The sequence below is a fragment of the Pelophylax lessonae genome (genome assembly GCF_965119305.1).
Source record: "Pelophylax lessonae genome assembly, chromosome: 3".
Lineage (NCBI taxonomy): Eukaryota > Metazoa > Chordata > Amphibia > Anura > Ranidae > Pelophylax > Pelophylax lessonae.
This window is the reverse complement of record NC_138770.1, coordinates 678541213-678567923: the sequence shown is the minus strand read 5'-3', so window position 1 is coordinate 678567923 and position 26711 is coordinate 678541213. Positions and strand designations below refer to the sequence as shown.

The following is a 26711-nucleotide window of genomic DNA, read 5'->3' as shown; positions in this document are numbered from 1 at the left end:
TATAATCTTAAAGAGCAGCGTGCTGCAAAAACAGAAAAATGTCCAAAAAGATGACAACGAACAGAAGAGGATCTTCTTCATCGTGGTTGAATTGATCAGGACATTTTCAGTGTTTTATTAGGGCCTCATGCGATTTTTCAGAATCAGCAATAATGAGCCTGGATGATGAACTTCATCTCTATTTGAAGGAACAAGTAATTGACAGAAGAAGTCATCCTCATCAGTGGTGGGAAGAAAATGAGGCACGCTACAAAAGACTTGCTTCCCATGCTAGAAGATACCTCTCTCTGCTGCTAAATTGCGTTTAAGACCGCTGCGCAAATACCGCATGACAAAAAAATATTGCAACAACCACCATTTTATTCTACAAAATATTTGCTAAAAAAAAAAAAAAAAAAAAAAAACTCTCTCTCATATATAATATATATATATATATTTTTTTTTTTTGGGGGGGGGGGGGGGGGTTCTGAGTAATCTTCTAGCAAAAAAATACAGATTTTTAACTTATAAACAACAAGTGTCGGAAATAGGCCCGGTCCTTAAGTAGTTAAAACGATACATGAGAGCACACGGAGGGGAGAGTCACAATTCTATAGACCTGCTTGTAGCACCAAGATGGGCAAATATGCATAAATAAGAGTAAAAAAAGATGCAGGTCTATAGAAATGTCACTCTCCCCTCTGTGTGCTCTCATGTATCAAATATCAGATATTAAGAAAATTTAATTAATTGTAAAAAAAAAAAAAAACTTATAGTAGAATTATTTTATTTTATCTTTACAAGTTATTTGGTTTTTCTTTATAAGATCAAATAAAAAATACTAAAACGTTATTGTATTCTAATACTTTTTTTTTTTTTTTTTACAATTAATGGAGCTTTCTTAATATTTGGTATCAATATTTGAGAACACACTGAGCGTAGAGTCCCACTTCTCTAGACCTGCAGCTTTTCTTGTTATTTGTTAAGTCTATTTGCCCATCTTGGTGCTACAAGCCGGTCTATAGCAGTGTGACTCTATCCTCAGTGTGTTCTTATTGATTAATAAATAAAAAGAGAATCTCATGATTTTTAAAGAAAAATTATTATAGAAGAATCATGTTTATTATTTATCTTTACAAGTCATGAGCTTCTCTTTATATTTGTTAATCGGTACATGAGAATACACCGAGGATAGAGTCACACTTCTATAGACCGGCTTGTAGTACCAGGATGGGCAAATAGACTTAAAAAACAAGAAAAGATGCAGGTCTATAGAAGTGGGACTCTACACTCAGTGTGTTCTCAAATATTGATATCAAATATTAAGAAAGCTCCATTAATTGTAAAAAAATAAAGTATTAGAATAGAATAACGTTTTAGTATTTTATTTGATCTTATAAAGAAAAACCCAATAACTTGTAAAGATAAAATAAAATACTAAAACGTTATTCTATTCTAATACTTTATTTTTTTTTTTTTTACAATTAACCGGTTGCCGACCGCCGCACGACTATGTACTGCGGCGGTCAGCCCCGGCCAGGCAGAGTGACGTATCGATACGTCACTCGCCTGTCACTGACTTGCGAGCCTATTGCGGGCGGGCGCGCGCCCGCCGCGGCTCGTTCACAGACAAGTCAGTGCGTGTGTCCGGCGGACTCGATGTCCGCCGGTCACACTACGATCGCTCCTGTGAAGGGAGAAAGGCGGAGCGGCTTATGTAAACAAGCCGCCCGTCATTCTCCCCTGTGTAAAAATGAAGATCAGACAGTTCTACTATGTAGAACTGTTGATCTTTGTTTTTACACCAATAGCAATGTCCCTGCACAGTTAGAAACACGCCCCTAGGACACACTTAACCCCTCCCTGTCCAATAAAGTTAACCCCTTCCCTGCCAGTGTCATTTTTGCAGTAAAAGTGCATATATATAGCACGGATTACTGCAATAATGTCACTGGTACCCCCAAAAGTGTCAAAAATGTCAGTCAAGGGTCCGATCTGTCCGCCGCAATGTCGCAGTACCGCAAAAAAAAAAAATCGCAGATCGCCGCCATTACTCGTTAAAAAAAACCCACCAAAAATGACAAAAATCTTTCCCTTTGTTAGTAAACGCGATAACTTTTGCGCAAACCAATCAAAATACGCTTTTTGCGATTTTTTTTACCAAACATATGTAGCGTAAAACAATTTGGCCGAAAAGGTTAAAAAAATTTGATTTTTACATTTTTTTTGGGGGGGAATTTCATATAAAAAAAATGTGAAAAATATTGTTATATTTGCAAAAATTACGCTCTTTTTTTGTTTATAGCGCATGATCAAAAAAAATCGCATAGGTGATCAAATACCACCAAAAGAAAGCTCTGTTTGTGGGAAAAAAAGGACGTGAAATTCGTTTAGGTACAGCGTCGCACGACCGCGCAATTGTCCGTCAAAGTCATGCAGTAAAAAAAAAAAAAAAAAAAAAAAAAAAAAAAAAAAAAAAAAAAAAAAAAAAAAAAAATCGCAAAAAAAACCCTGGTCTTTAAGCAGCCAAATCCTCCGGGGCTTAAGTGGTTAATGGAGCTTTCTTAATATTTGATATCAATATTTGAGAACACCCTGAGGGTAGAGTCCCACTTCTATAGACCTGCATCTTTCCTTGCCATTTGTTTTTTAGGCTGCATTCACATGTCAGCTTATAATCGCGGGCAGAACCGCCGCGGTTCCGCCCGCGATTCGGAGATTTATTGCAAATCGCGGGACGCCTAGCGTTGCCCGTTGATTTGCAATAGCCCCCCAAACGCCGAGCGATGTTGCCGCGATTTACGCCCGCTGAATCGCGGCAACATCGCGCAAACAAAATCGCGGGACGCAATACGCTCCAAAAAAGTACAAGAGCTTCTTTGGAGCGTATTGCGTCCCGCGATTTTGTTTGCGCGATGTTGCCGCGATTCGGCGGGCGTAAATCGCGGCAACATCGCTCGGCGTTTGGGGGGCTATTGCAAATCAATGGGCAACGCTAGGCGTCCCGCGATTTGCAATAAATCTCCGAATCGCGGGCGGAACCGCGGCGGTTCTGCCCGCGATTATAAGCTGACATGTGAATGCAGCCTTAAGTCTATTTGCCCATCCTGGTGCTACAAGCCGGTCTATAGACATGCGACTCTATCCTATTCTCATGTAACGATTAACAAATATAAAGAGAAGCTCATGACTTGTAAAAATAATAAACTTGATTCTTCTATAAGAATTTTTCTTTAAAAATCATGAGCTTCTCTTTTTATTTATTAATCAATAAGAACACACTGGAGGATAGAGTCACATGCCTATAGACCGGCTTGCAGCACCAGGATGGGCAAATAGACTAAAAAAATAAAAAAATAAAATAAAAGAAGATGCAGGTTTAAAGAACTGTGGTTATACCCTCAGTCTGCTTTTATGTATTGATACCAGATATTAAGAAAGTTCCATTAATTGCACACACACAAAAAAAAACTATTATAGTAGAATTATTTTATCTTTACAAGTCATTGGGTTTTTCTTTAGAAGATAAAATAAAAAACTAAATTTTATTCTACTATATTCCTTTATTGTTTGTTTTTTTACAATGGAGCTTTCTTATGCCTCGTACACACGTACCGATCGTCGGCCGAACGATCGGCCGTCTTTTGTCCAGGGCTGTCGTGTCTGTTGAAAACTGCAAAAGACTGCACACGAATTTTGTCGGCCAACAACAGCCGACTGCAGAAGTGATGTCATGTGATGGTTAACTTTCCGTGTGTTTTTTCTTTTCCGAGCATGCCCAGTCTTGCAAATCTGCTGATTGTCGGACGAATTCTGTACTCACTGGCGAACAATCGGCCGTTCTGGTGTTGGCTAACAAAAATTTTAATGCCTGCACGACAGATTCTTTTCAGCCGAAAGTGCGCTGTCGGTTGTCGGAAGCATCATACTAACAAGCCTACAATCGGCCGTATATTTACGCCCGACAATCGGTACGTGTGTACGGGGCTTTAATATTTGAGAACAAACTGAGGGTAGCGTCCCACTTCTACAGACTGGCATCTTTTCTTGTTTTTTTTTTTTTTTACTGTTTATTTGCCCATCCTAGTGCTACAAGCAGATCTATAGAAGTGTGACTCTATCCTCAGTGTGCTCTCATGGATGGATATCAAATTTTAAGAAAACCTGAATAATTGCAAAAAAATATATACTGTATATGTTATAGTAGAATAACGTTTTTTTTATTTAATTGTATAAAGAGAAACCCCATGACTTGTAAAGATAAAATAAAAATTATTCTACTAGAATAAAAATATTTTTTTTTGTACAATTAATGACATTTTCTTAATATCTGATATTGATACATGAGAGCACACTGAGGTTTTTTTTTTCCCCATCCTAGGGCTACAAGCAGGTCTATAGAAGTGTGACTACCCTCAGTGTGCGCTCATGTATTGATAACAAATTATAAGAAAACCGCATCAATTGCAAGAAAATATATACTGTATATATTCTAGTAGAATAAAGTTTATTATTTTATTGTATAAAGAGAAACCCCATGACTTGTAAAGATAAAATAAAATTATTCTACTAAAACAATTTTTTTTGTACAATTAATTACATTTTCTTAATATCAATACACGAGAGCACACAGAGTTTTTTTATTTGCCCATCCTGGTGCTACAAGCCGGTCTATAGACATGTGACTCTATCCTCAGTGTGTTCTTATTGATTAATAAATAAAAAGAGAATCTCATGATTTTTAAAGAAAAATTTTATTATAGAAGAATCAAGTTTATTATTTATCTTTAGAAGTCATGAGCTTCTCTTTATATTTGTGATTGGTACATAAGAACACACCAAGGATAGAGCCATGTCTATAGACCTGCTTGTAGAACCAGGATTAGCAAAAAGACATAAAAACAAACAATAAGATGCTGGTTTTCAGAAATGTGATTCTTCCCTCAATGTGCCGTTATGTATCAATATCAGATATTAACCTCCCCCCCCCCCCCTTTTTTTTTTTTTTTTTTTTTTTTTCTTTCAAATAAGTAAAATAAAAAAATACCTAGATCAAGGTTTGATCTAGGTCAGTGCCAGGGTTAGTGTTTGGGTCAAGTAGGGGGTCAAAGGTCAAGGTCAGTATATTTTGGACAGGATTTTTTTTTTTTTTTTTTTTTAATTTAGGGTCAATGTGTTTTAGGTAGGATAAAAAAAAAAAAAAAAACCCATACGCACCACACTACGGGTGTACTACAGGTACAAACGACAAATAACATACACATATGTGGTATCGTTGCAATCGTCAGGAGCAGGCAAATTTATTTTGGGTTATTTGATGAAAAGTTATGGTAGTAACAAGAAATATACAGCCATATTAAAAAATTATATATATATATATATATATATATATATATATATATATATACACACACACACACACACACACACACACACACACATTATATATATATATATATATATATATATATATACACACATACATACACACATATACATATATACACATACTTTTTTTTTTTTTACTATTTTGGGCAAGTTTCCTTTGAGAATAAATTAGGAGATATCAACAACTATTTATTACCAAATGAAAGCCCAATTTGTCCTGGAAAAAAAACAAAAAACAAGTGCTTTGTTCTAAGGCATTAACATTTGTTTTGCCCTTAGGGGGGGTTAGGGGTTAAGAAAACTCCATTCAATTGTAAAAAAAAAGAAAAAAATTATTATAGTAGAATAAAGTTTAGCATTTTAATTTACCTTTGTAAGTCCTGGATTTCACTTTATATCTGATATTGATATATGAAAGCACATTGAGGGTAGAATTTCTAAAAAATTTTCTTCTTTTGTTAGTTTGCCCATCCTGGTGCTATAATTAGGCCTATCGACTCATGGGTCTCTATCCTCTTTGTGCTTTCATGTATCAATATCAGATAGAAAGAGAAAAAACATGAGATGCTAAAAAAAAAAAAACACACGCATTATTATAGTAAAATAATACTTATTATTTTATCTTTGCAAAGTGTGTGTGTGTGTGTGTGTGTGTGTGTGTGTGTGTGTGTGTGTGTGTGTGTGTGTGTGTGTGTGTGTGTGTGTGTGTGTGTGTGTGTGTGTGTGTGTGTGTGTGTGTGTGTGTGTGTGTGTGTGTGTGTGTGTGTGTGTGTGTGTGTGTGTGTGTGTGTGTGTGTGTGTGTGTGTGTGTGTGTGTGTGTGTGTGTGTGTGTGTGTGTGTGTGTATATATATAGATATAGTGCCTTGCGAAAGTATTCAGCCCCCTTGAACTTTGCGACCTTTTGCCACATTTCAGGCTTCAAACATAAAGATATAAAACTGTAATTTTTTGTGAAGAATCAACAACAAGTGGGACACAATCATGAAGTGGAACGAAATTTATTGGATATTTCAAACTTTGTTAAATAAAAAACTGAAAAATTGGGCATGCAAAATTATTCAGCCCCCTTAAGTTAATACTTTGTAGCGCCACCTTTTGCTACGATTACAGCTGTAATGCCCCATACACACGTGCAGATTATCTGCAGACTTTTGTCTGCAGACTTACCAAAACCATATAATATGAGGTCAAACCTAAACACTTTCAATTTGTATGCAATCCGGCAGGCCCTTGCACTACATAGAAAAGGTAAGTCTGCAGACAAAAGTCTGCAGATAATCTGCAGGTGTGTATGGGGCATTAGTCGCTTGGGGTATGTCTCTATCAGTTTTGCACATCGAGAGACTGAAATTTTTGCCCATTCCTCCTTGCTAAACAGCTCGAGCTCAGTGAGGTTGGATGGAGAGCGTTTGTGAACAGCAGTTTTCAGTTCTTTCCACAGATTCTCGATTGGATTCAGGTCTGGACTTTGACTTGGCCATTCTAACACCTGGATATGTTTATTTGTGAACCATTTTATTGTAGATTTTGCTTTATGTTTTGGATCATTGTCTTGTTGGAAGACAAATCTCCATCCCAGTCTCAGGTCTTTTGCAGACTCCATCAGGTTTTCTTCCAGAATGGTCCTGTATTTGGCTCCATCCATCTTCCCATCAATTTTAACCATCTTCCCTGTCCCTGCTGAAGAAAAGCAGGCCCAAACCATGATGCTGCCACCACCATGTATGACAGTGGGGATGGTGTGTTCAGGGTGATGAGCTGTGTTGCTTTTACGCCAAACATAACGTTTTGCATTGTTGCCAAAAAGTTTGATTTTGGTTTCATCTGAGCAGAGCCCCTTCTTCCACATGTTTGGTGTCTCCCAGGTGGCTTGTGGCAAACTTTAAACGACACTTTTTATGGATATCTTTAAGAAATGGCTTTCTTCTTGTCACTCTTCCATAAAGGTCAGATTTGTGCAGTATACGACTGATTGTTGTCCTATGGACAGAGTCTCCCACCTCAGCTGTAGATCTCTGCAGTTCATCCAGAGTGATCATGGGCCTCTTGGCTGCATCTCTGATCAGTCTTCTCCTTGTATGAGCTGAAAGTTTAGAGGGACGGCCAGGTCTTCGTAGATTTGCAGTGGTCTGATACTCCTTCCATTTCAATATTATCGCTTGCACAGTGCTCCTTGGGATGTTTAAAGCTTGGGAAATCTTTTTGTATCCAAATCCGGCTTTAAACTTCTCCACAACAGTATCTCGGACCTGCCTGGTGTGTTCCTTGTTCTTCATGATGCTCTCTGCGCTTTAAACGGACCTCTGAGACTATCACAGTGCAGGTGCATTTATACAGAGACTTGATTACACACAGGTGGATTCTATTTATCATCATTTGTCATTTAGGTCAACATTGGATCATTCAGAGATCCTCACTGAACTTCTGGAGAGAGTTTGCTGCACTGAAAGTAAAGGGGCTGAATAATTTTGCACGCCCAATTTTTCAGTTTTTTATTTGTTAACAAAGTTTGAAATATCCAATAAATTTCGTTCCACTTCATGATTGTGTCCCACTTGTTGTTGATTCTTCACAAAAAATTACAGTTTTATATCTTCAATAGGGGCTGAATACTTTTGCAAAGCACTGTGTATGTATTATATATATATATATTTATTACATACATTAATTTTTTTTTTTTTTTTTAGCAGAGACCCTAGAGAATAAAATTGTGATCATTTCAATCTTTTATGTCACACTGAATTTGCGCAGAAGTCTTTAAAACACAGTTTTTTGGGAGAAAATACACTTTAATGAATTAAAAAAAAAAAATAAATAAAAACAGTAAAGTTAGCCCAAATTTTTGTATGTGAAAGATGATGCCTGGCCGAGAATTGTGATCTTTAGTCTAAGAAAAAAAAAAAAAATGGTGATTCTCATTTTATCCAGAATCATGCAGCTCTACATTATTGGGTGTAAATGTTGCGTCTGTCAGAGTAAAGGAAGAGCAGAGAGTCACGTGTAATTCAGCCTGACTGCAATCACCGCACCCAACCAATTAGAAATAAATCCTGTTAATCGGCTTAGTGTCATGTGACCGGCGTGTTATACATCTGTGAAATTGCACACAGGCACTCTCTGGATGGTTTTATCTCAGCAGCATACACTGCAAAAAAACCACTAAGGCTTTGTTTCCACTACAGCGACTTCTCATGCGACTTCGGACACAAAGTCGCATGACAAGTCACAGCTCATTGATTTCAATGGCACCCGTTACAATCTATGCGACTACGAAGTTGCAGCAACTTTGAAAAGGTGCCTGCACTACTTTGATGTGACTTTTAAAGCGTCAGAGTATAAAGTCAGATCAAAATTGAATCAAAGTCGCACTCTAAATAGCACGACTTTGGTGTCGCACTAGTAGTGGAAACGTAGCCTTCACACCTTTAAGACCGCCCGCCGCACATTTACAGCGGCAGGCTGGCTCTCCTGCACAAACCGTCATAGCCCTACATCAGTCGCGCGCATGGTGCTGAGGGACGAGCGCGCAACACTCTGGGCAATGTGCCTATGTATCACCCTATTACCCCAAGGCAGTGTGTGGTAAACCCCTAAAGTGACCTCCCCAACATTTAGTCACCTCCAAAAAAAAAAGCCAAAAAGTTCCCTATGTAGCACCCTATTATCCTTGGGCAGTGTGTGGGGACCCCTAAAGTGACCTCCCCAACATTAGTCGCCTACTAAAGAAAAAAAAAAAAATTAAAAATAAAGTTTCCTATGTTGCACCCCATTACCCACAGGCAGTGTGTGGTGACCCCCTAATGTGACCTCCCCAACATAAGTCACCTCCTTAAAAAAAAAAAAAAAAAAAAAAGTTTAAAAAGTTCCCTAGGTAGCACCCTATTATCCTTAGGCAGTGTGTAATAACCCTTAAAGTGACCCCCCCCCCCAAACAACATTTAGTCCCCTCCTAAAGAATGTTTAAAAAAGTTCCCTTTGTAGCAACCCATGTCAATGTCAAATAAAGTTTCCTATGTTGCACCCCATTACTCACAGGCAGTGTATGGTGACCCCTAAAGTGACCTCCCCAACATTAGTCACCTACTAAAAAAAGCCAGTATGTAATAACCCCTAATGTGAACCCCCAAACATTTAGCCCCCCCCCTAAAGAATGTTTAAAAAAAGTCCCTTATATAGCACCCCATTACCCCTGGCAGTGTGTGGTGACCCCCAATGTGACCTCAACATTAGTCACCTCCAAAAAGTTAAAAAAGTTATCTAAGTAGCACCCCATTATCCTTGGACAGTGCGCAATAACCCCTAAAGTGAACCCCCAAACATTTAGCCCCCTCCTAAGGAATGTTTAAAAAAGTTCCCTATGTAGCACCCCATTACCCCCAGGCAGCGTGTGGTGACCCCCCCCCCCCAGTAGCTCGGGAGGATAGCATTTACCTTTGCAGGACGGGTCCCATTTGGTTTATTGCGCGGTATAAGAAATATTTGGTGACAGTCATGCCAGCCTACGGTGTTTAATAAACTGGAGGGAAGATTTGGGGTACAGGGTACCCACTAATAACATTTTTGGTATAAATGTATGGGGGCTCTGATGCTCCAACAGGAAGTTCCTATTCGATCCTTGAGGAGCAGCAAGAGAAAAACAAGAAAGCCGCCATTACCGACCTCCGTCTCAAGGCTTCTAGAATGTGGCGGAGCTGGATGTCCATGCAGCCACGGGATGACGCGAGGTCACCATTCACCGATTTGTGACCCCCCCTAAATCCTTTCATTGCCGCGGCTTCCTCTCTGAACAATCTGTAATCCAGGGTCTGAGCCGCCTACACTGATCTGTCATCTCCTTATACATGACATGAATCCCCTACAAATCCCCCGCTAATCCACTCCTCTCCTCCGCACAGATCACATGGATTGTCCCGGATCATCTCCCGGCAATGAGAACTTCCAAACAAAAAAAGAAAGCCGCCGGCTCGGAGTGAGCAATATTCATCACAACCGCTGACACCCACTTATAGACCGCAATACACACATCCACATTGCGGCTTTCATGTGGTTACAACAGGATGCAGCTACAGGCGTCACCTCCCAGTATTGGTTTTATTGTAAAAGCCATCCTAGTGGCTAATTACCAGCTGGATTGCTTTTACAGGCAGCAGAAGCGGTCACGTCCCCCCTTTCTTCTGCCCCCCGCTGGGGCCTCTCCGGGTTCTCTGGAGACCCGGTTCCACTGGCTTATCATAGAGCTTTTCAAGGACTGGAATGCATCACCCCTATGGTCTAGGACAGGGGTAGGACAGGGGTACGTCCCGGGGGCCGTATGCGGCCCTCAAAGTCATTTGGTCCGGCCCCCCATGCAGCTGAGTCTGTGTCTCTCAGCTGATCTGTCAGAACAGAGTCAATGCTTCCTGTACAGTTCTGGCTCCTTTGTGACAGTCCGAGTGAGTCACAGGTGGAGTGATATCATACACACACTGCCTGGGACCAATACAGGAAACATCGCCTCTTCCTCCAGCGCGGCGCCGCTGCTAGCCAGCATTTACCACCAGCAGCACACACAGCAGTACCAGCCAGAGCCAGCAGTACTCACAGCAGTACCAGCCAGAGCCAGCAGTATCAGGCAGAGCCAGCAGTACTCACAGCAGTATAAGCCAGAAGAACCAGCAGTACCCACAGCAGTACCAGCCAGAGCCAGTAGTACCCACAGCAGTACCAACCAGAGTCAGCAGTACCCACAACAGTACCAGCCAGCAGTACCTACAGCACAGTACCAGCCAGCAGTACCCACAGCAGTACCAGCCAGTAGTACCAGCCTGAGACAGCAGGACCAGCCAGCAGTACTAGCCAGTAGTACCAGCCTGAGACAGCAGTACCCACAGCACAGTACCAGCCAGCAGTACCAGCCTTAGCCAGCAGTACCTAAGGCAGTACCAGCCAGCAGTACCTACAGCACAGTACCAGCCTGAATCAGCAATACCCACAGCAGTACCAGCCTGAGCCAGCAGTACCCACAGCAGTACCAGCCAGCAGTACCCACAGCACAGTACAAGCCAGCAGTACCAGCCAGCTGTACCCACCAGCAGTACCAGCCAGCTATGCTCATCAGCATTACCCGCCAGCAGTTCTTTTCAAAAACTTACCACCACAAAGTCGACTGCGCTCCAGACTGACCGACGCAAACCTGGAAAACCAGTTGTGAGTAGCAACATCATCAATACCAGCTAACATCACACACCTCACCAAAGAGAAGCAGTTGCAGCCATCACATTAGGGGTGAGTTAATTAAATGTTTGACCAAATATAACAGGCACATTTTTAAGGTGATAATTTTGTACGGCCCTCGAATGATTTTATAAATACCCAAATGGCCCTTGGCAGAAAAAAGGTTCCCCACCCCTGGTCTAGGACAATGGTCTCCAAACTGCGGCCCAGGGGCCAGATGTGGCCCTTTGGTTGCTTTCATCTGGCCCTTGGGGGCACTATTTAGTCCCCTGATACCAACATTGGGGTATACAATTACCTCAAGCCCCCCTCCCCAAACAGAAATGAAGGAACACAATTCCTCCCAATGACACCAATGATGGGACACTATTCCTCCCAATGACACCAATGATGGGGCACTATTCCTCCCAATGACACCAATGATGGGGCACTATTCCTCCCAATGACACCAATGATGGGGCACTATTCCTCCCAATGACACCAATGATGGGGCACTATTCCTCCCAATGACACCAATGATGGGGCACTATTCCTCCCAATGACACCAATGATGGGACACTATTCCTCCCAATGACACCAATGATGGGGCACTATTCCTCCCAATGACACCAATGATGGGGCACAATTCCTCCCAATGACACCAATGATGGGACACAGTTCCCCCCAGTGACACCGATGATGGGCCATTAAAGTTCATGTGTATGTAAAGGCAGGCGTCCCAATACTTTTGGTAATATAGTGTATATTTTTACGTAGAAAAATGGTGACGTGTTGAAAACGTATTTCACCCGCTGTATATGTAAGACCCCGTTCACACTGGGGCGACCTGTCAGGCGACCTGGTCGCCTGACAGGTCGCCTGCCATAGAGAAGCTGTGGACCCGTTCTAATAGTCGCTCCGACTTAGAAAAAGGGTCCGGAGTTTCTTTGGGGCGACCTGCATTGACTTCAATGTTATGAAGTCCGTGCCGGCCGCTCTGAGGTCGCGGTGCGAGCTGCGCACCGCAACCTGTGAGGTCGCCCCGGCAAGTCGGATCGCCCCAGTGTGAACGGGGTCTAAAAGTTCTGTGTAAATAGACGGCGCTATACAAGTACCTAAAATAAAAGAAAAAAATAAATATAAATAAAAATCTCCCAACAAAATTTGATTTTTTCTGTTGACTGGCAACAAAGTGTAACAGAAAGTTACAGAACTGCCCAGAGCGGCTTCATAAATCAGTAAAGCTGCCAGAATTTGGTGTTTCCAGTGACGGGTCATAATCCGGGTGGGGGGTGTTATCTCCCACAGAGCAGAAAGCCTCTCATAGCTTATCACCCATCTACAGAGAGGAGAAGGGGGGGTGGGGCGGGGGGCAGCCAATCATTAACCTGCAGCATAGTGCAGTGTGCCGCATACAAGGCTCTGTGATCCAAAGGTCCTGTGTGTCGGATGCACCAAATAACATGAGGCGGAATCATCAGAGGAAGACGATTCATTTTAGGCTGGGAAGGGGGGGGGGGGCGTTCATGTTGGGTTGTAGGTAGAAGTGGATTTGATAGCAGGCTGTAGGTGGAGTTTGGGGCAGCTGTCCGAAGAGCAGTCGGGGCAGCAGTCCGAGGAGCAGCAGTCCGAGGTGCAGTCGGGGAAAGCAGTCCGAGGTGCAGTCGGGGAAAGCAGTCGGGGCAGCAGTCCGAGGAGCAGCAGTCGGGGCAGCAGTCCGAGGAGCAGCAGTCGGGGCAGCAGTCCGAGGAGCAGCAGTCGGGGCAGCAGTCCGAGGAGCAGCAGTCCGAGGAGCAGCAGTCGGGGCAGCAGTCCGAGGAGCAGCAGTCGGGGCAGCAGTATTCCGAGGAGCAGTCGGGGCAGCAGTCCGAGGAGCAGTCGGGGCAGCAGTCCAAGGAGCAGTCGGGGCAGCAGTCCAAGGAGCAGTCGGGGCAGCAGTCCAAGGAGCAGTCGGGGCAGCAGTCCAAGGAGCAGTCGGGGCAGCAGTCCAAGGAGCAGTCGGGGCAGCAGTCCAAGGAGCAGTCGGGGCAGCAGTCCGAGGAGCAGTCGGGGCAGCAGTCCGAGAAGCAGTCGGGGCAGCAGTCCGAGGAGCAGTCGGGGCAGCAGTCCGAGGAGCAGTCGGGGCAGCAGTCCGAGGAGCAGTCGGGGCAGCAGTCCGAGGAGCAGTCGGGGCAGCAGTCCGAGGAGCAGTCGGGGCAGCAGTCCGAGGAGCAGTCGGGGCAGCGGTCGGGGAAGCTGCAGCCTGTCATTGGCTTAGAGCCAGCACTATGAACGGTCACATGATCTCCCCTTCATCTTCCCCAGATCACAAATGGCTTTTCTAACCCGATTCTGCTGCAGACATGGCGTGTCCTGTACAAGAGATGACCCCCTCCCCTAGCGGTCGGGGGGATTACACAGATATTAAAGAGGAAATCCATTTAAAGTGTGTTGGCTGCTGAATGACTTCTACAAATTAACCCCGAACTATCCAGCACAATTTTGACACTTTTCACAAACATGTTAAAAATCCATTTTTTTTTTGCTAGAAAAATTACTCGGAACCCCCAAAAATAATGTATTTTCTGAAAGCAAAACTGGCTGTTGCAATGTTTTACCTCGCACGATATTTGCGCAGCCATTATTCTATCAAACGGAAAATTTTCATGAAAAAATTACACTTTATTGTATGAATTTTATTGCAAACACAATAGAATGCCCAATTTGTTGGGCAAAACATAAAGATGATGTTGTGTCGAGTAAATTGATACTTTTGTTGAGAAAAAAAAACAACAACATTCACCTTTGGGTGATCTCTGTACATTGCAGGGATTTTAACAAACTTTGTTGCAGATTTCTTTATTTTGTTATTAGGAAGAAATCATTGTTTGTTCCTCTGTGTCCATGTGCAAAGTGAATGTGAGTGACTTTATAACCACTTCTGGACCGGAAGGATTTTACCCCTTAATGACCAGTCCCTATTTTGTGATTCAGCGCTGCGTTACTTTACCGGACAATTGCGCGGTCGTGTGACGCTGTACCCAAACAAAATTTACGTCCCCCCACAAACAGAGCTTTCTTTTGGTGGTGTTTGATCACCTGTGCTATTTTTTTTTTTTTTTTTGCGCTATAAAACAGAAAAAGAGCGACAATTTTGAAAAAAAAAAAAAATAATAATTTTCACATTCTGCTATATAACATTCTCAAAAAAAAAAAAAAAAAAAAAAAAATGTAAAAACCAAGCTTTTTTTTTAACATTTTAGGCCAATTTGTTTTCTGCTACATATTTTTGGTAAAAAAAAAAAAAAAAAAAAAAAATCGCAATAAGTGTATTTTGGTTGGTTTGTGCAAAAGTTATCGCGTCTACTGACTATGAAAAAGATTTAGGTAATTTTTTTTTTGTGGTCACCCTTGAGGGGAGGGGGGGGGGGGACAGAAAGCGTGTTTCTGGCAGGATCACCAGTTGAGAGGTTGGAGGAATTTAGCCATGACATTACAAAGTGCCGTGTCCCAGGGAACGTGGGAAACTACATCAGAAGGGCGCACAGAGCGGGGGGAGTGTCCTGGTTATTAGAGGTGATTTTACAATTTTAGAAGGGATGAGATGAGAAGCCGGGGAGGAAATCTGAGAGGAATGCCGATGAATAACCTTCGATGTAACGTCATGTAATTCCCTGGACAAAGAATGAAAACTGATAGAGGAATATGATATTCGCACACAATACCGTCTCCATTACTAATTCTCATCACATGACTGCCGCCATGGAGGATTGGGGGGGGGGGCGGGGTTGTAGACAGGGGGAGTCAGGAGAAGCTCTGCAGCTCAGTCCCTGGATAGACTAAGGTGGAGGTTTCTGCACAGAATGTGAGGAAAAGTCAGGAAGTTTCCTGTTCTAAGATTTTCCTGACATGGAGAGGAGCGCCCCCTGCTGTGTACATAACCCCCCCCCCCACACACACATCGTACTGACCCATCAACTCAACCCACAGAACTGCTTTATCACTGCCCTCTCATAAGAGACTGGCGCCCTGTCATAAGAGACCGCCAGAGACTGGCGCCCTGTCATAAGAGACCGCCAGAGACTGGCGCCCTGTCATAAGAGACCGCCAGAGACTGGCGCCCTGTCATAAGAGACCGCCAGGGACTGGCGCCCTGTTACAGGAGACTGCTAAGGGCAGAGGATGACAGAGAGAGGGCTGCACTCAATCACCCAAAGGAATGCATACTAAGGTATTGGAGGGGATAGTTACATAGTAGGTGAGGTTGAATAAAGACAATAGTCCATCCAGTTCAACCTGTGTAGGTGTGTGTGGCTGTAATCATCTCTCATACCCCTGAATGTTCTGATCCTTGAGATGTACATCTAAGAGTCTTTTGAAAGCCACCATACTTCCCGCAGAAACCACCTCTTGTGGTAGAGAATTCCACAATCTTGTAGCCCTAACAGTAAAGAACCCCCGAGTTGCCTGAGGTTAAAACGCTTCTCCTCTAATCGCATTGTATGTCCTCGCGCCCTCATGCAATCCTTGCGACTAAATTGCTTTTTTTCTATGCTGAGATCCCCATTGAGATATTTATAAATTGCTATCATGTCCCCTCTCAGGCGTCTCTTCTCCAGGGAGAATAAATCAAGCGATTGCAGACATAATTTAGGTCCTCCAATCCCCTAATTAGTTTAGTTGCCCTTCTCTGGACTTTCTCCAGCTCCAACACATCTCTCCTGAGGACTGGCGACCAGAACTGGACAGAATACTCCAGATGCGGTCGGACCAGAGTTTTATAAAGTGGAAGGATTATAGTCTTATCTCTGGAATACATCCCTTTCTTTATGCATGCTAATATTCTGCTGGCTTTGGCAGCTGCCGCTTGACATTGCATGCTATTGCTTAGTCTATCCTCTACCAAAACTCCCAGATCTTTCTCCATTTAGTCCCCAAGTGCAAAACCTTACACTTCTCCACATTAAACCTCATTTGCCAAGTCGTTGCCCACTCCGTTATTTTGTCCAGGTCATTCTGTAGGATATCTGCTTCATGCTGTGCAGTTATTGCCCTGCACAATTTTGTGTCATCTGCAAAAACTGATATTGAACTCCTGATCCCGTCCTCAATGCGGTTTATGAATAAATTGAACAAGGTTGGTCCCAGGACTGATCCCTGGGGGACCCCGTTTACTACCTCAGACCAGTCTGAGTATGCGCTGTTTATTACCACCCTTTGGACAGGGCCTTTTAGCCAGTTCCGTATCCAAGAGCAAACCCTGCTGTCGATACCTGCAGACCTGATTTTATAAATTAAGCGCTTGTGGGGAACTGTATCAAACGCCTTAGCGAAATCCAGGTACACCACATCCACTGGTCTGCCCCTATCTAGCTCACAGCTCACCTCCTCTTAGAATGTTAAGAGATTGGTTTGACAAGAACGCCCATTTGTAAACCCGTGCTGATTACTGCTGATGATGTTGTTGTCTTTAGCAAACTCTACGATATAGTCCCTTATCATCCCCTCCAGAAGTTTACATACTATCGATGTCAGGCTGACAGGCCTATAATTTCCCGGGACATGCCTCTGCCCTTTTTTGAATATCGGAATCACGTTAGCTTTCCTCCAATCCCCCGGTACATCTCCTGTCATAATACTGTCAGCAAAGATCAGGAACAGTGGTCTAGATGTAACCTTACTGAGTTCCTTGAGTACTCTCGGATGTACGCCATCCGGGCCTGGTGATTGGTTTGGGTTAAGTTTATCCAGCCTTTCCCTGATTTCACCCTCTGTAAGCCATAGCGGCAAGTCCTGTGTATTACTACTAACCATACCGTCATGGTCAGTGTACCCCTCCTTTTCCTGTGTAAAGACGGACAAGAAAAAAACATTCAGCACGGTTGCCTTTTCAGTGTCCTCTGTAACCATCCTCCCATCATCGTTAATTATGTGTGCAATATGCTCAGCCCTAGTTTTTTTTTGCTGTTGATATATTTAAAGAATTTCTTTGTTTTTTTTTTTTTTTTACTATCCTCCACGATTTGTCTCTCAAAGTTGATTTTAGCCATTTTGATTTTGTGTTTACTTTTCTTATTTGCCTCCTTGTATTGCTCGAAAACCGATGCTGTGCCCTCTGATTTATATTTCTTGAAGGCCATTTTTTTTACCCTAATAAGTTTTTTAATGCTACGGTTTAGCCAGCCAGGTTTGGCTTTGTCTCTTCTAAATTTATTTCCCATAGGAATGAACTGCGAGATGCATTTGTTTAATATGTTTCTAAAGCATTCCCATTTTTCCTCTGTGGTCAGTGATCCCAGGGTTTGGTCCCAGTTTACCCTTTCCATCATTGAGCACAATTTGGGAAAGTTTGCCCTTCTGAAGGTAGGTGGGAGGTAAGACATAAGGTATAATGTTGGGGAGGTATGGCGCATTGGGGGGAGGTATGGGATATGGTATGTTGGGGGGGGGGTATGGCATGTTGGGGGGGGGGGGGAGGGGATGTATTGGCATGTGGCATGTTGATGGGAAAATATAGGATATGGGGGGGGGGGGGGTGCTATGACATATGGCATGGTAGAGGAAGGTATGGGATATAGCATGTTGGGGGAAGGTATGTGGGATATTAGGGGGGGGACATGACATAGCATGTTGGGGGACAGATGGGATATTGGGGGGTATGGAATATTGGGGGGGGGGGAGGGGTAGGGAGGTATGACATCTGGCATGTTAGGGGGGGGAAGGTATGGGATATTGGAAAGGGAGGAATATTAAGAGGGGAGGTATGACATATGGCATGTTGGGGGAGGGGGGTATGGTGTGTTGGAGGGAAGAAATGACATATAGCATGTTGGTGGGAAGGTATGGGATATTAGGGGGTGGAAAACATGGCATGGTAGGAGGAAGGTATGGGATAATGGGGGGGGGAGGGTCTAGGATATAGCATGTTGGGGGGAAGGTATGAGATATTGGGGGGGGGGGAAGTTATGGGATATTGAGAGGGGGATATGACATATGGCATGTTTGGCATGTTGGGGGGAAGGTGTGGGATATTGGGGGGAGGGAGGTATGGGATATTAGGAGGGGTATGTTATATGACATGTTGGGGGGGGGGTATGGGATATAGGGAGGGGGGTGTGTGATATTGGGGGGGGGGTAGGACATCTGGTATGTTGGGGGGGAAGGTGTGGGCTATTGGGGGGGTATGACATATGGCATGTTGGAAGGGAAGGTATGGGATATTGAGGGTTATGACATATGGCATGTTGGGGAGGGGGGATATTAGGGGTGTATGACATATGATGGCATGTTGGGAGGGAAGGTATGGGATATTGGGGGGGTATGACATCTGGTATGTTATGTGGGATATTGGGGGTTATGACATATGGTAGTTTGGGGGGGAGGGGGGTGACATATGGCATGTTGGGGGGGGGAGAAGGTATGGGATATTATTGGGGGGGAGGTATAGAGTATTGGGGGGAGGTATAGAGTTTTGGGAGGTGAGAGGGAGGGATAGGTGTCTCACCTGAGTGTCCGGGCTCTGCACATTTTGGGTCGCACACCCCCTAGTGGCGGACTTCCAGGCCGCGGACAGGCCACATCTCCCCCGAACAGACCACAACCAACCCGCCATCTCCGGACCACAGGAGCTCACAGACCGTCAGCACCAGCCAGACTCCTCAGCCAACCACTGACATGCACTCTGCATTTAAACTCCTCCACACTCACACCTCTCCCAAATCCTGCTGCTCCTTATCATACCAATCCCCGCCCCCCTGTCACTGAACAACCAATCCCCTCTCTGTATTACATGTGAGCTTTCCCTCCCCTCTGTATTCTGCAGCCAATCAGATGTAAATGTAGATTATTTACACTACATGTGATCTGTACCGAGAGGAGGAGGAGCTCCCCCTTCCGCCCACTCTGCAAACTGCAGCCCTAATATTATTATTATTATTCTATTATTATTATTATTATTATTATTATATACACACACGCATATAATTTGCTGCAGAGAAGCTAACACTCTAATGATGTAAATACATTCAAGCAAAAGTTTATTATTGACATTAAAAACAACTTTTTGCATGACTTTATTTAGAACAATAGAGTGTTAGCTCCTCTGAAGAAAATTAAGTGTGTGTGTGTGTGTCAGACATGGGAGTAAGTCACACATGTGCAAGTCACAAGCAAGTCCCAAGTTACTGTGGCGAAAAGCAAGCAAGTCAAGTCGAGTCCCTGCTAGAAGTCAAGTCATTTATTTTGGTAAAGTCACAAATCAAGTCAAAATACTGATCTACCCCAATTTTCACCTTTGAATCAGATAAAAGTCAGTGGTCAGGAAAAGTTTTGTTTTATTTTCAACATTAACAAAACTGCTTAGTGCTTTTTTCTTGGCATATTAAAGAAACACTCTGAATGCCTAAACAGCTCAAAATCCTTCGTCCGGTCATCAACACCACAGTCACTAAAAACATGTTAAATATTTCCATTGTTTAACCACTTAAGCCCCGGAAGATTTTACCCCCTTCCTGACCAGGGCCTATTTTGCGATTCGGCACTGCGTGACTTTAACGGACAATTGTGCGGTCGTGCGACGCTGTACCTAAACGAATTTGACGTCCTCTTTTTCCCACAAATAAAGCTTTCTTTTGGTGGTATTTGATCACCTGTGCGATTTTTTGATCACGCGCTATAAACAAAAAAAGAGCAACAATTTTGCAAAAATAACAATATTTTTCACATTTTTTATATGAAATTCCCCCAAAAAAAAAAAATGTAAAAATCAAAATTTTTTAACATTTTGGCCAATTTGTTTTATGCTACCTATGTTTGGTAAAAAAAAAAAATCCCAAAAAGAGTATTTTGATTGGTTTGCGCAAAATTTATCGCGTTTACTAAGGGAAAGATTTTTGTCATTTTTGGTGTTTTTTTTTTTTTTTTAACGGCGATCTGCAATTTTTTTTGCGGGACTGTGACATTGCGGCGGACAGATCGGACCCTTGACTGACATTTTTGACACTTTTGGGGTTACCAGTGACATTACTACAGTAATCAGTGCTATATATATGCACTGTTACTGTAAAATGACACTGGTAGTGAAGGGGTTAACTTTTTTTGAGAGGGAGGGGTTATGTGTGTCCCTAGGGGGTGATGCTAACTGTGATTGGCTGTGGCTTGAGCTGTAGGAACAATGATCCAAAAGACCCGTGTGATCACTGTTTCTACACAGGGGAGAATGACAGGCGGCTTTGTTTACATCAGCCGCCTGCCTTTCTCCCTCTCCACCAGACGATTGCAAGTGACTGGTGGACATCGGGTCGCACGCACGGGTGAGTCCGTGACCGCGCGGGAGCGTGCCTCCGGCAGTGCACGCTCACTCCCCAGAGCCTCACAGGCTAGCGACGTACCCATACGTCAGTTTGCCTGTGAGTGGCTGACCGCCGCAGTATATGTACTTGCGGCGGTCGGCAAGTGGTTAACAGTCAGTGTCCTAAAAATCAGAACACACTGAGGTGTTTTAAGTGACTGTGGTGTCAGAAACATAACGGGCACATTCATTTTGCTTCAACACATCTTGAGAAAATGCAAATATTTTACAACTTAAAAAAGTAAAGTCATTTCGAGTCATATGTCTCAAGTCAAAGTCAAGTCGAGTCTTTTATTAATTTTAGTCAAGCAAATCTCAAGTCCTCAAACTGGTGACTTGAGTCCCCCACCTCTGGTGTGTGTGTGTGTGTGTATAATATTATATATATATATATATTCAGGCATGGATTATAAGGGAGCGTGGGGAAGGGGGTCATGGAATAATATAAGGGAAAAAGGGGGGGGGGGGCAGGAATTCAATACATTGAATATTATAAGGGGAGGGTCAGGAATGGAATATTATAAGGGGGGGGGAGTCAGGCATGGACTAATATGGGGGGGGGGGGTCTCAGGCATTTAATATTATAAGGGGAGGGGGGTGGTCAGGCATGGATTATTATAAGGGGGGGAGTGAGTGTCAGGCATAGATCATTATAGTGGGGGGGGGGTCAGGGCATGGAATAATATAGGGGGGGGGGTGAGGCATAGACAATTATATAGCTGACCATTATATGCAGGGCCTTAAAGGGATCACTATCCTTTTCTTGATCTCCCCTTCTCCTGGAGGACGATCCTCGTGAGGAACCTAGGTGTGGCCTTGAGTCGAAGTTCACACGGTCGCTCTCCTTGTGGCACTTATTTGCTCACCATACCATCTGGACCCAATGTTGTTTTACATCGGACCGCAGTACGGTTAGCTTAATGGTTGCCAACCACCAGCTGGCTCCCCTTTACCATTCTACTATATGGCACATGTATAGCCCCATTTGATAGGCTGATCCCCCTAGAATGGTCTTCCCTTCAAACATCAGTCGCTCTATACAGTCAATGACACGTTCCAGTTTTAAGAAATAATCCCGTGCTTTCCTTTCCCCTGATGAAGAAATTATCCAAGATTTTGAAACATGTTGGGATGTCCTATTGAACATATATCAGTATTTCCGTACACCTAGGACTGTATATTATCTGTTTAATCTCTAGCGGTATTGGGTCTTCCTTTTATTGCCTGGAGTGACGGTTTTCACTCACTCTTTTTTTAATACTCCGTTTAATAAAATTGTAAAATTTTACTTATTTTTTACATTTGTTACTTTCTTACTTCCTCTGTGTGTATATACAAAAAATTGGGCTAACTGTACTGTTTATTAATTAAAGTGTATTCCCCCCCCCCCCCCAAAAAAAACAAAAAAACTGCGAAAGACTTCTGCGCAAATACAGTGTGACATAGAAGATCTCTCTCTCTATCTATATATATCTATATATAATGTTTGGGAGTTTTAAGTAATTTTCTAGCAAAAAAAAAATACAGATTTTTAACTTGTAAGCAGCAAGTGTCAGAAAAAGGCCCGGTCTTTAAGAGGTTAAACTGCCCTCACTTACAGACGGAAGTTCATTCCTTTGATGTAAAAGAAGGAAATGATACATTGTATAACATTGTGTTTATAGTTAACTCCCAGCCTTAACAATGTTAATAAACATTTGCCGGGCTCTTTTTTTTTTTTTTGAGAGCTGCGAGTGAGCGGAGAACGGCTCTGTGAGTGCCGGTGTTCTAAGGCTCCGTTCACATCTAGGCGTTTTGGGGCGTTTTTCTGCTCTAGGATCAGCTCTCAAAACGCCCAACAAGACAAATCCTATTCATTTCAATGGCCCCTGTTCACATCTGAACGTTTTGACGCTGTATACAAAACGCCCAACGCTCAAAAAAGTACATGAGCTTCTTTTTGGGCAGATTACAGGCGTTTTCCATTGATCTCTATTCAATCTAAAAACGCCTGCACAAAAATCGCGGTAAAATCGCGGTAAAAAACGCCGCAAAAATCGCGGTAAAAAACGCGCGAAAAACGCTACGCTCAGGTGTGAATGTAGCCTAAAATTTTCTCGGACCCGTGAAAAAAAAAAAATCGGACCTCGTCACTTCCGGTTTTGGGAGTCTCAAGTGCGCATGCGCACGCGCACAAGACATTATCTTGGTTTGGTAAACTTATAACACAGAGCGGGCAGCTGAATGAGAGGAGGCGGGGCTGAGGTGGGACGGAAGACACCGCCGCGTCATCTGCAGAGCTGAATAGAGGAGGCGGGACGGAGGTGCGGCCGTGTAATAAATGCAGGACTTTAGCGACTCCTTCTGTTTTATTATCTTTAGTAATTATCGTATTATTTATCCTTAGGATTTCATTACATTTAGTATTTCTATAATACAAAATAAGAAATACTAAATGTAATGAAATCTGAAGGATAAATAATACGATAATTACTAAAGATAATAAAACAGAAGGAGTCGCTTAAGCCCTGCATATATTACACGGCCGCACCTCCGTCCCGCCTCCTCCGCCAGCTCTGCATATGTGCCTCCCTCCCTAATGTCTCGATGAGGCGGCGGTGTCCTCCGTCCTCCGTCGCACCTCAGCCCCGCCTTCTCTCAATCAGCTGTCCGCTCTCGGTTATAATTTTTCCAAACCTCGAAAAAGGTCTTCTGCGCATGCGCACGGACGACTCCTATCAGCTGTTTTGTGATGCTCTGTCACCGGAAGTGACGAGGTCCGATTTTTTCACGGGTCCGACAAAATTTTACAACAGCGGGTCACACTTCCGCGTGTCTGGTGATCGCATGCAATATCGGAGCGCAATGCTCCTTCATTACATGCGATCGGATGTGCGGATGCAAATTCAGTCATACACTTTGTATGGCTAAATTTGCACTGCACCCGCACAAAAGACGCACAGGACCCTTTTTTTCAGCCGCATTAGAATCGGATGGCATAGTGGTTCACACTTGTGCGATCCGATCCTGTGCGAACTGTCAGATCGCACTGCGATATGCGATCAAACTGGGGGTGTCGTTAACATTTGACACCCCCTGCGTATCGCATATGGCAGTGTGAACTGCCTCTTGTGCTAATGCGATGCGGGAACAGGCTGCAAATTCGCAGCCTTCCCGCATCGCACAAGTGTGACCCGGCACTAAGTCCCGGTCACACTATTGCGATGCGGGAACACTGCAAATCTACTGCGTGTTTCTCGCATCGCATTCACAGCACAGGCAGTTTCACACTGCCATATGCGAATCGCTGGGGGTGTCAATTCAAAGTTAACGACACCCCCCAGATCAGATCGCATATCGCAGTGCGCTCTGTCCTTGTCTTCAACCCGCACTCAGTAGGTCAGCAGTGGGGACTTTTTACTTCTCTTCACCAGAAAACTTTAGGCATGTCTGTGGCAGAAGCAGTGCAGGCTTCTATAGGGCATCAGAGCGGCCCAGGGGGCAATTCCCCTCCCCCCCCCCCAGCCCAGTCCTCCTCTGTCCCAGGCGTACAGGATTCTCACTAGGATGGTGGAACCTGAGACCCCACCCTATTTAGGGAAATGGGAGAGGGAACTGGGGGCTACCTGGAGTGAGCAAGAAAGAATGAAGATATTGAAATTAGCAGATGGGACAACAATAAACGTAAATACAATAGAACTGAATAATAAATGCTTATCCAGGAGGTACAGAACTCCCATCAAGGCACATAAATGCCAATTAGATAAATCACTGATTTGTTGGAGAAGATGCGGCTCGATGGGAGCGATGGCGTATATATGGTGGGAATGCCCAAAAATAGAAGAATTTAGACATTGACATTGTTGACATTGTGATGATTTGGCATGCGAGCTCTCTGGGACGAGCATTACTTGCAGCCAATAGGAGGTGAGCTCTCTGCCCTGAAGAGGAGTGCGGACACCGGAGAGAAGAGCCGGGAAGTGCGGAGTGTTCAGAGTGATGCCTGCTGTGCGGACCCCCACACCATGAAATAAAGTAGCCGGCCCCGCTCCTAGCTATTACACAGCACGGCCAAAAACATGCTGGGCATGTACGTGCCACACAGATTTTCCCTGAAGTCTTCCCAGGTCCAAGACGGGATGGGGCTGTACACCAGCAGGAGAGTGAAAAAGGTTTGTGTCCAAGGGAGGAGGGCAGAGAGGGAGAGAGCCGGGGTACAGCTGGGCAGAGTGTGGGCAGCGGAGAACCGGGAGGGGAGATGCCAAGTCTACACTATGAGCTCCTGCAGTGCTGTGGGCATGGTACAGGAGATTTTTCTGTACCATGCCCGCAGCCCTGCATCTCTTGTACTATGCATGCAAGCCTGGGGGGGGGGGGGGGGGTATCTGGCATGAACTACTGGGGGGGGGGGGGTCAGATGTGTACTATTATAAGAGGGGGGATATCAGGTACTACTCTCATAGGGGGGGGGGGGAGAGGAATTAGGCATAGATTATTATAGAGGGAGGGGGTCAGGCACGTACTATTATGGGGGGGGGGGTCAGGCACGTACTATTATGGGGGGGATAATCAGGCATATAATATTATAAGGTAAGGGTCAGGTATGGACTATTATAGAGGGGTCAGGCATAGACTATTATGGGGGGGGGGGGGTCAGGCATTGAATAATAAGGGGGGGGGGATATCAGGCATGAACTATTATGGTGGGGGGGGGTCAGAAATGGAATAATATTAGGGGAAATCTAGAGTATTAGGGGGAGGTATGGAATATTCTGGGGGGGGGGTCAGGCATGGAATACCATGAGGGGGGGGGGGGGTCAGGCATACAATATTATCAGGGGGGGGAGGCATTCAATATTATGGGGGGGGGGGGAGTCATTCAATATTATGGGGGGGGGTCAGGCAGGGAAGATTAGGTGGGGGGGGGGGTATCAGGCATTTAAGAATATAAAGGGGGGGGGGGTGTCAGGCATACAATATTATGGGGGGGGGGGTCAGGCAGGGAAGATTAGGTGGGGGGGGGGGGGGTATCAGGCATTTAAGAATATAAAGGGGGGGGGGGTATCAGGCATACAATATTATGGGGGGGGGGGAGTCAGGCAAGGAAGATTATGTGGGGGGTATCCAGCATGTACTATTATAGGGGGGCGTTGGGCATGGATTATAAGGGGGGTATAGAGTATGAGGGGGGGTATGGAGTATTATGGGGGGGGGGGGCTATCAGGCATTTAAGAATATAAAGGGGGGACCCAGCATGTACTATTATAGGGGGGGGGCGTCGGGCATGGAATATTATAGGGGGGGTATAGAGTATGGGGGGGGGGGGGTATGGAGAATGGGAGGGGGAAGGTATGGAAGGGGGGGGAGGGGTCTCACCTGGTTCTCCGGGCTCGGAGCGGCTCGGGTCGCACACCCCCTAGTGGCGGATCTCCAGGCGGCGGAGAGGCCGCATCTCCCCCGGACTGACCACAACCAGCCCGCCATCTCCGGACCGCAGGAGCTCCGAGGCCCCCCAACCACGTCCCGCCTCCCAGACTCCGCCTACTGTCACTAACCTGCCGGCCAACCCCGCCCCGCTGTCATTCCTCATCCAATCCACGCCCCGCTGGCCCTCCTTTACAGACCCGCCCCGCTGTCACTTCTCTTCCAATCCCTGCCATGCATTCTTCATTTAAGCTCCGCCCCAATCTCGACTCTCCCAAATCCTGTTGTTCCTTCTTTTACAATCCCCGCCCCTCTTGTACCCAATGAACTCTCTGTATCACACGTGACTTTTCCCTCCCCTCTGTATTCATTCTGTGATCGGGGCCTCAGCCAATCAGAGGCGGTGATCCTGAATCCTG

General features: G+C 44.5%; 1 protein-coding gene across 3 annotated transcripts in view; it reads right to left on the bottom strand.

The window, feature by feature from the left end:
• MOCS1 (molybdenum cofactor synthesis 1) overlaps positions 1–26399 on the bottom strand; it is a 74593-nt gene extending 48194 nt beyond the window's left edge. For 2 of the 3 annotated variants that reach the window (XM_082249303.1, XM_082249305.1), the window contains exon 1: positions 19045–19210. In XM_082249303.1, coding sequence (XP_082105429.1) covers positions 19045–19152 — 108 coding nt within the window. In that variant the 5' untranslated portion in view covers positions 19153–19210. Of the gene's footprint in view, positions 1–19044; positions 19211–26244 lie in introns of those variants that run through there. The other variant, XM_082249304.1, reaches the window with a different exon arrangement.
• Between the last annotated feature and the right edge of the window lie 312 nt (positions 26400–26711).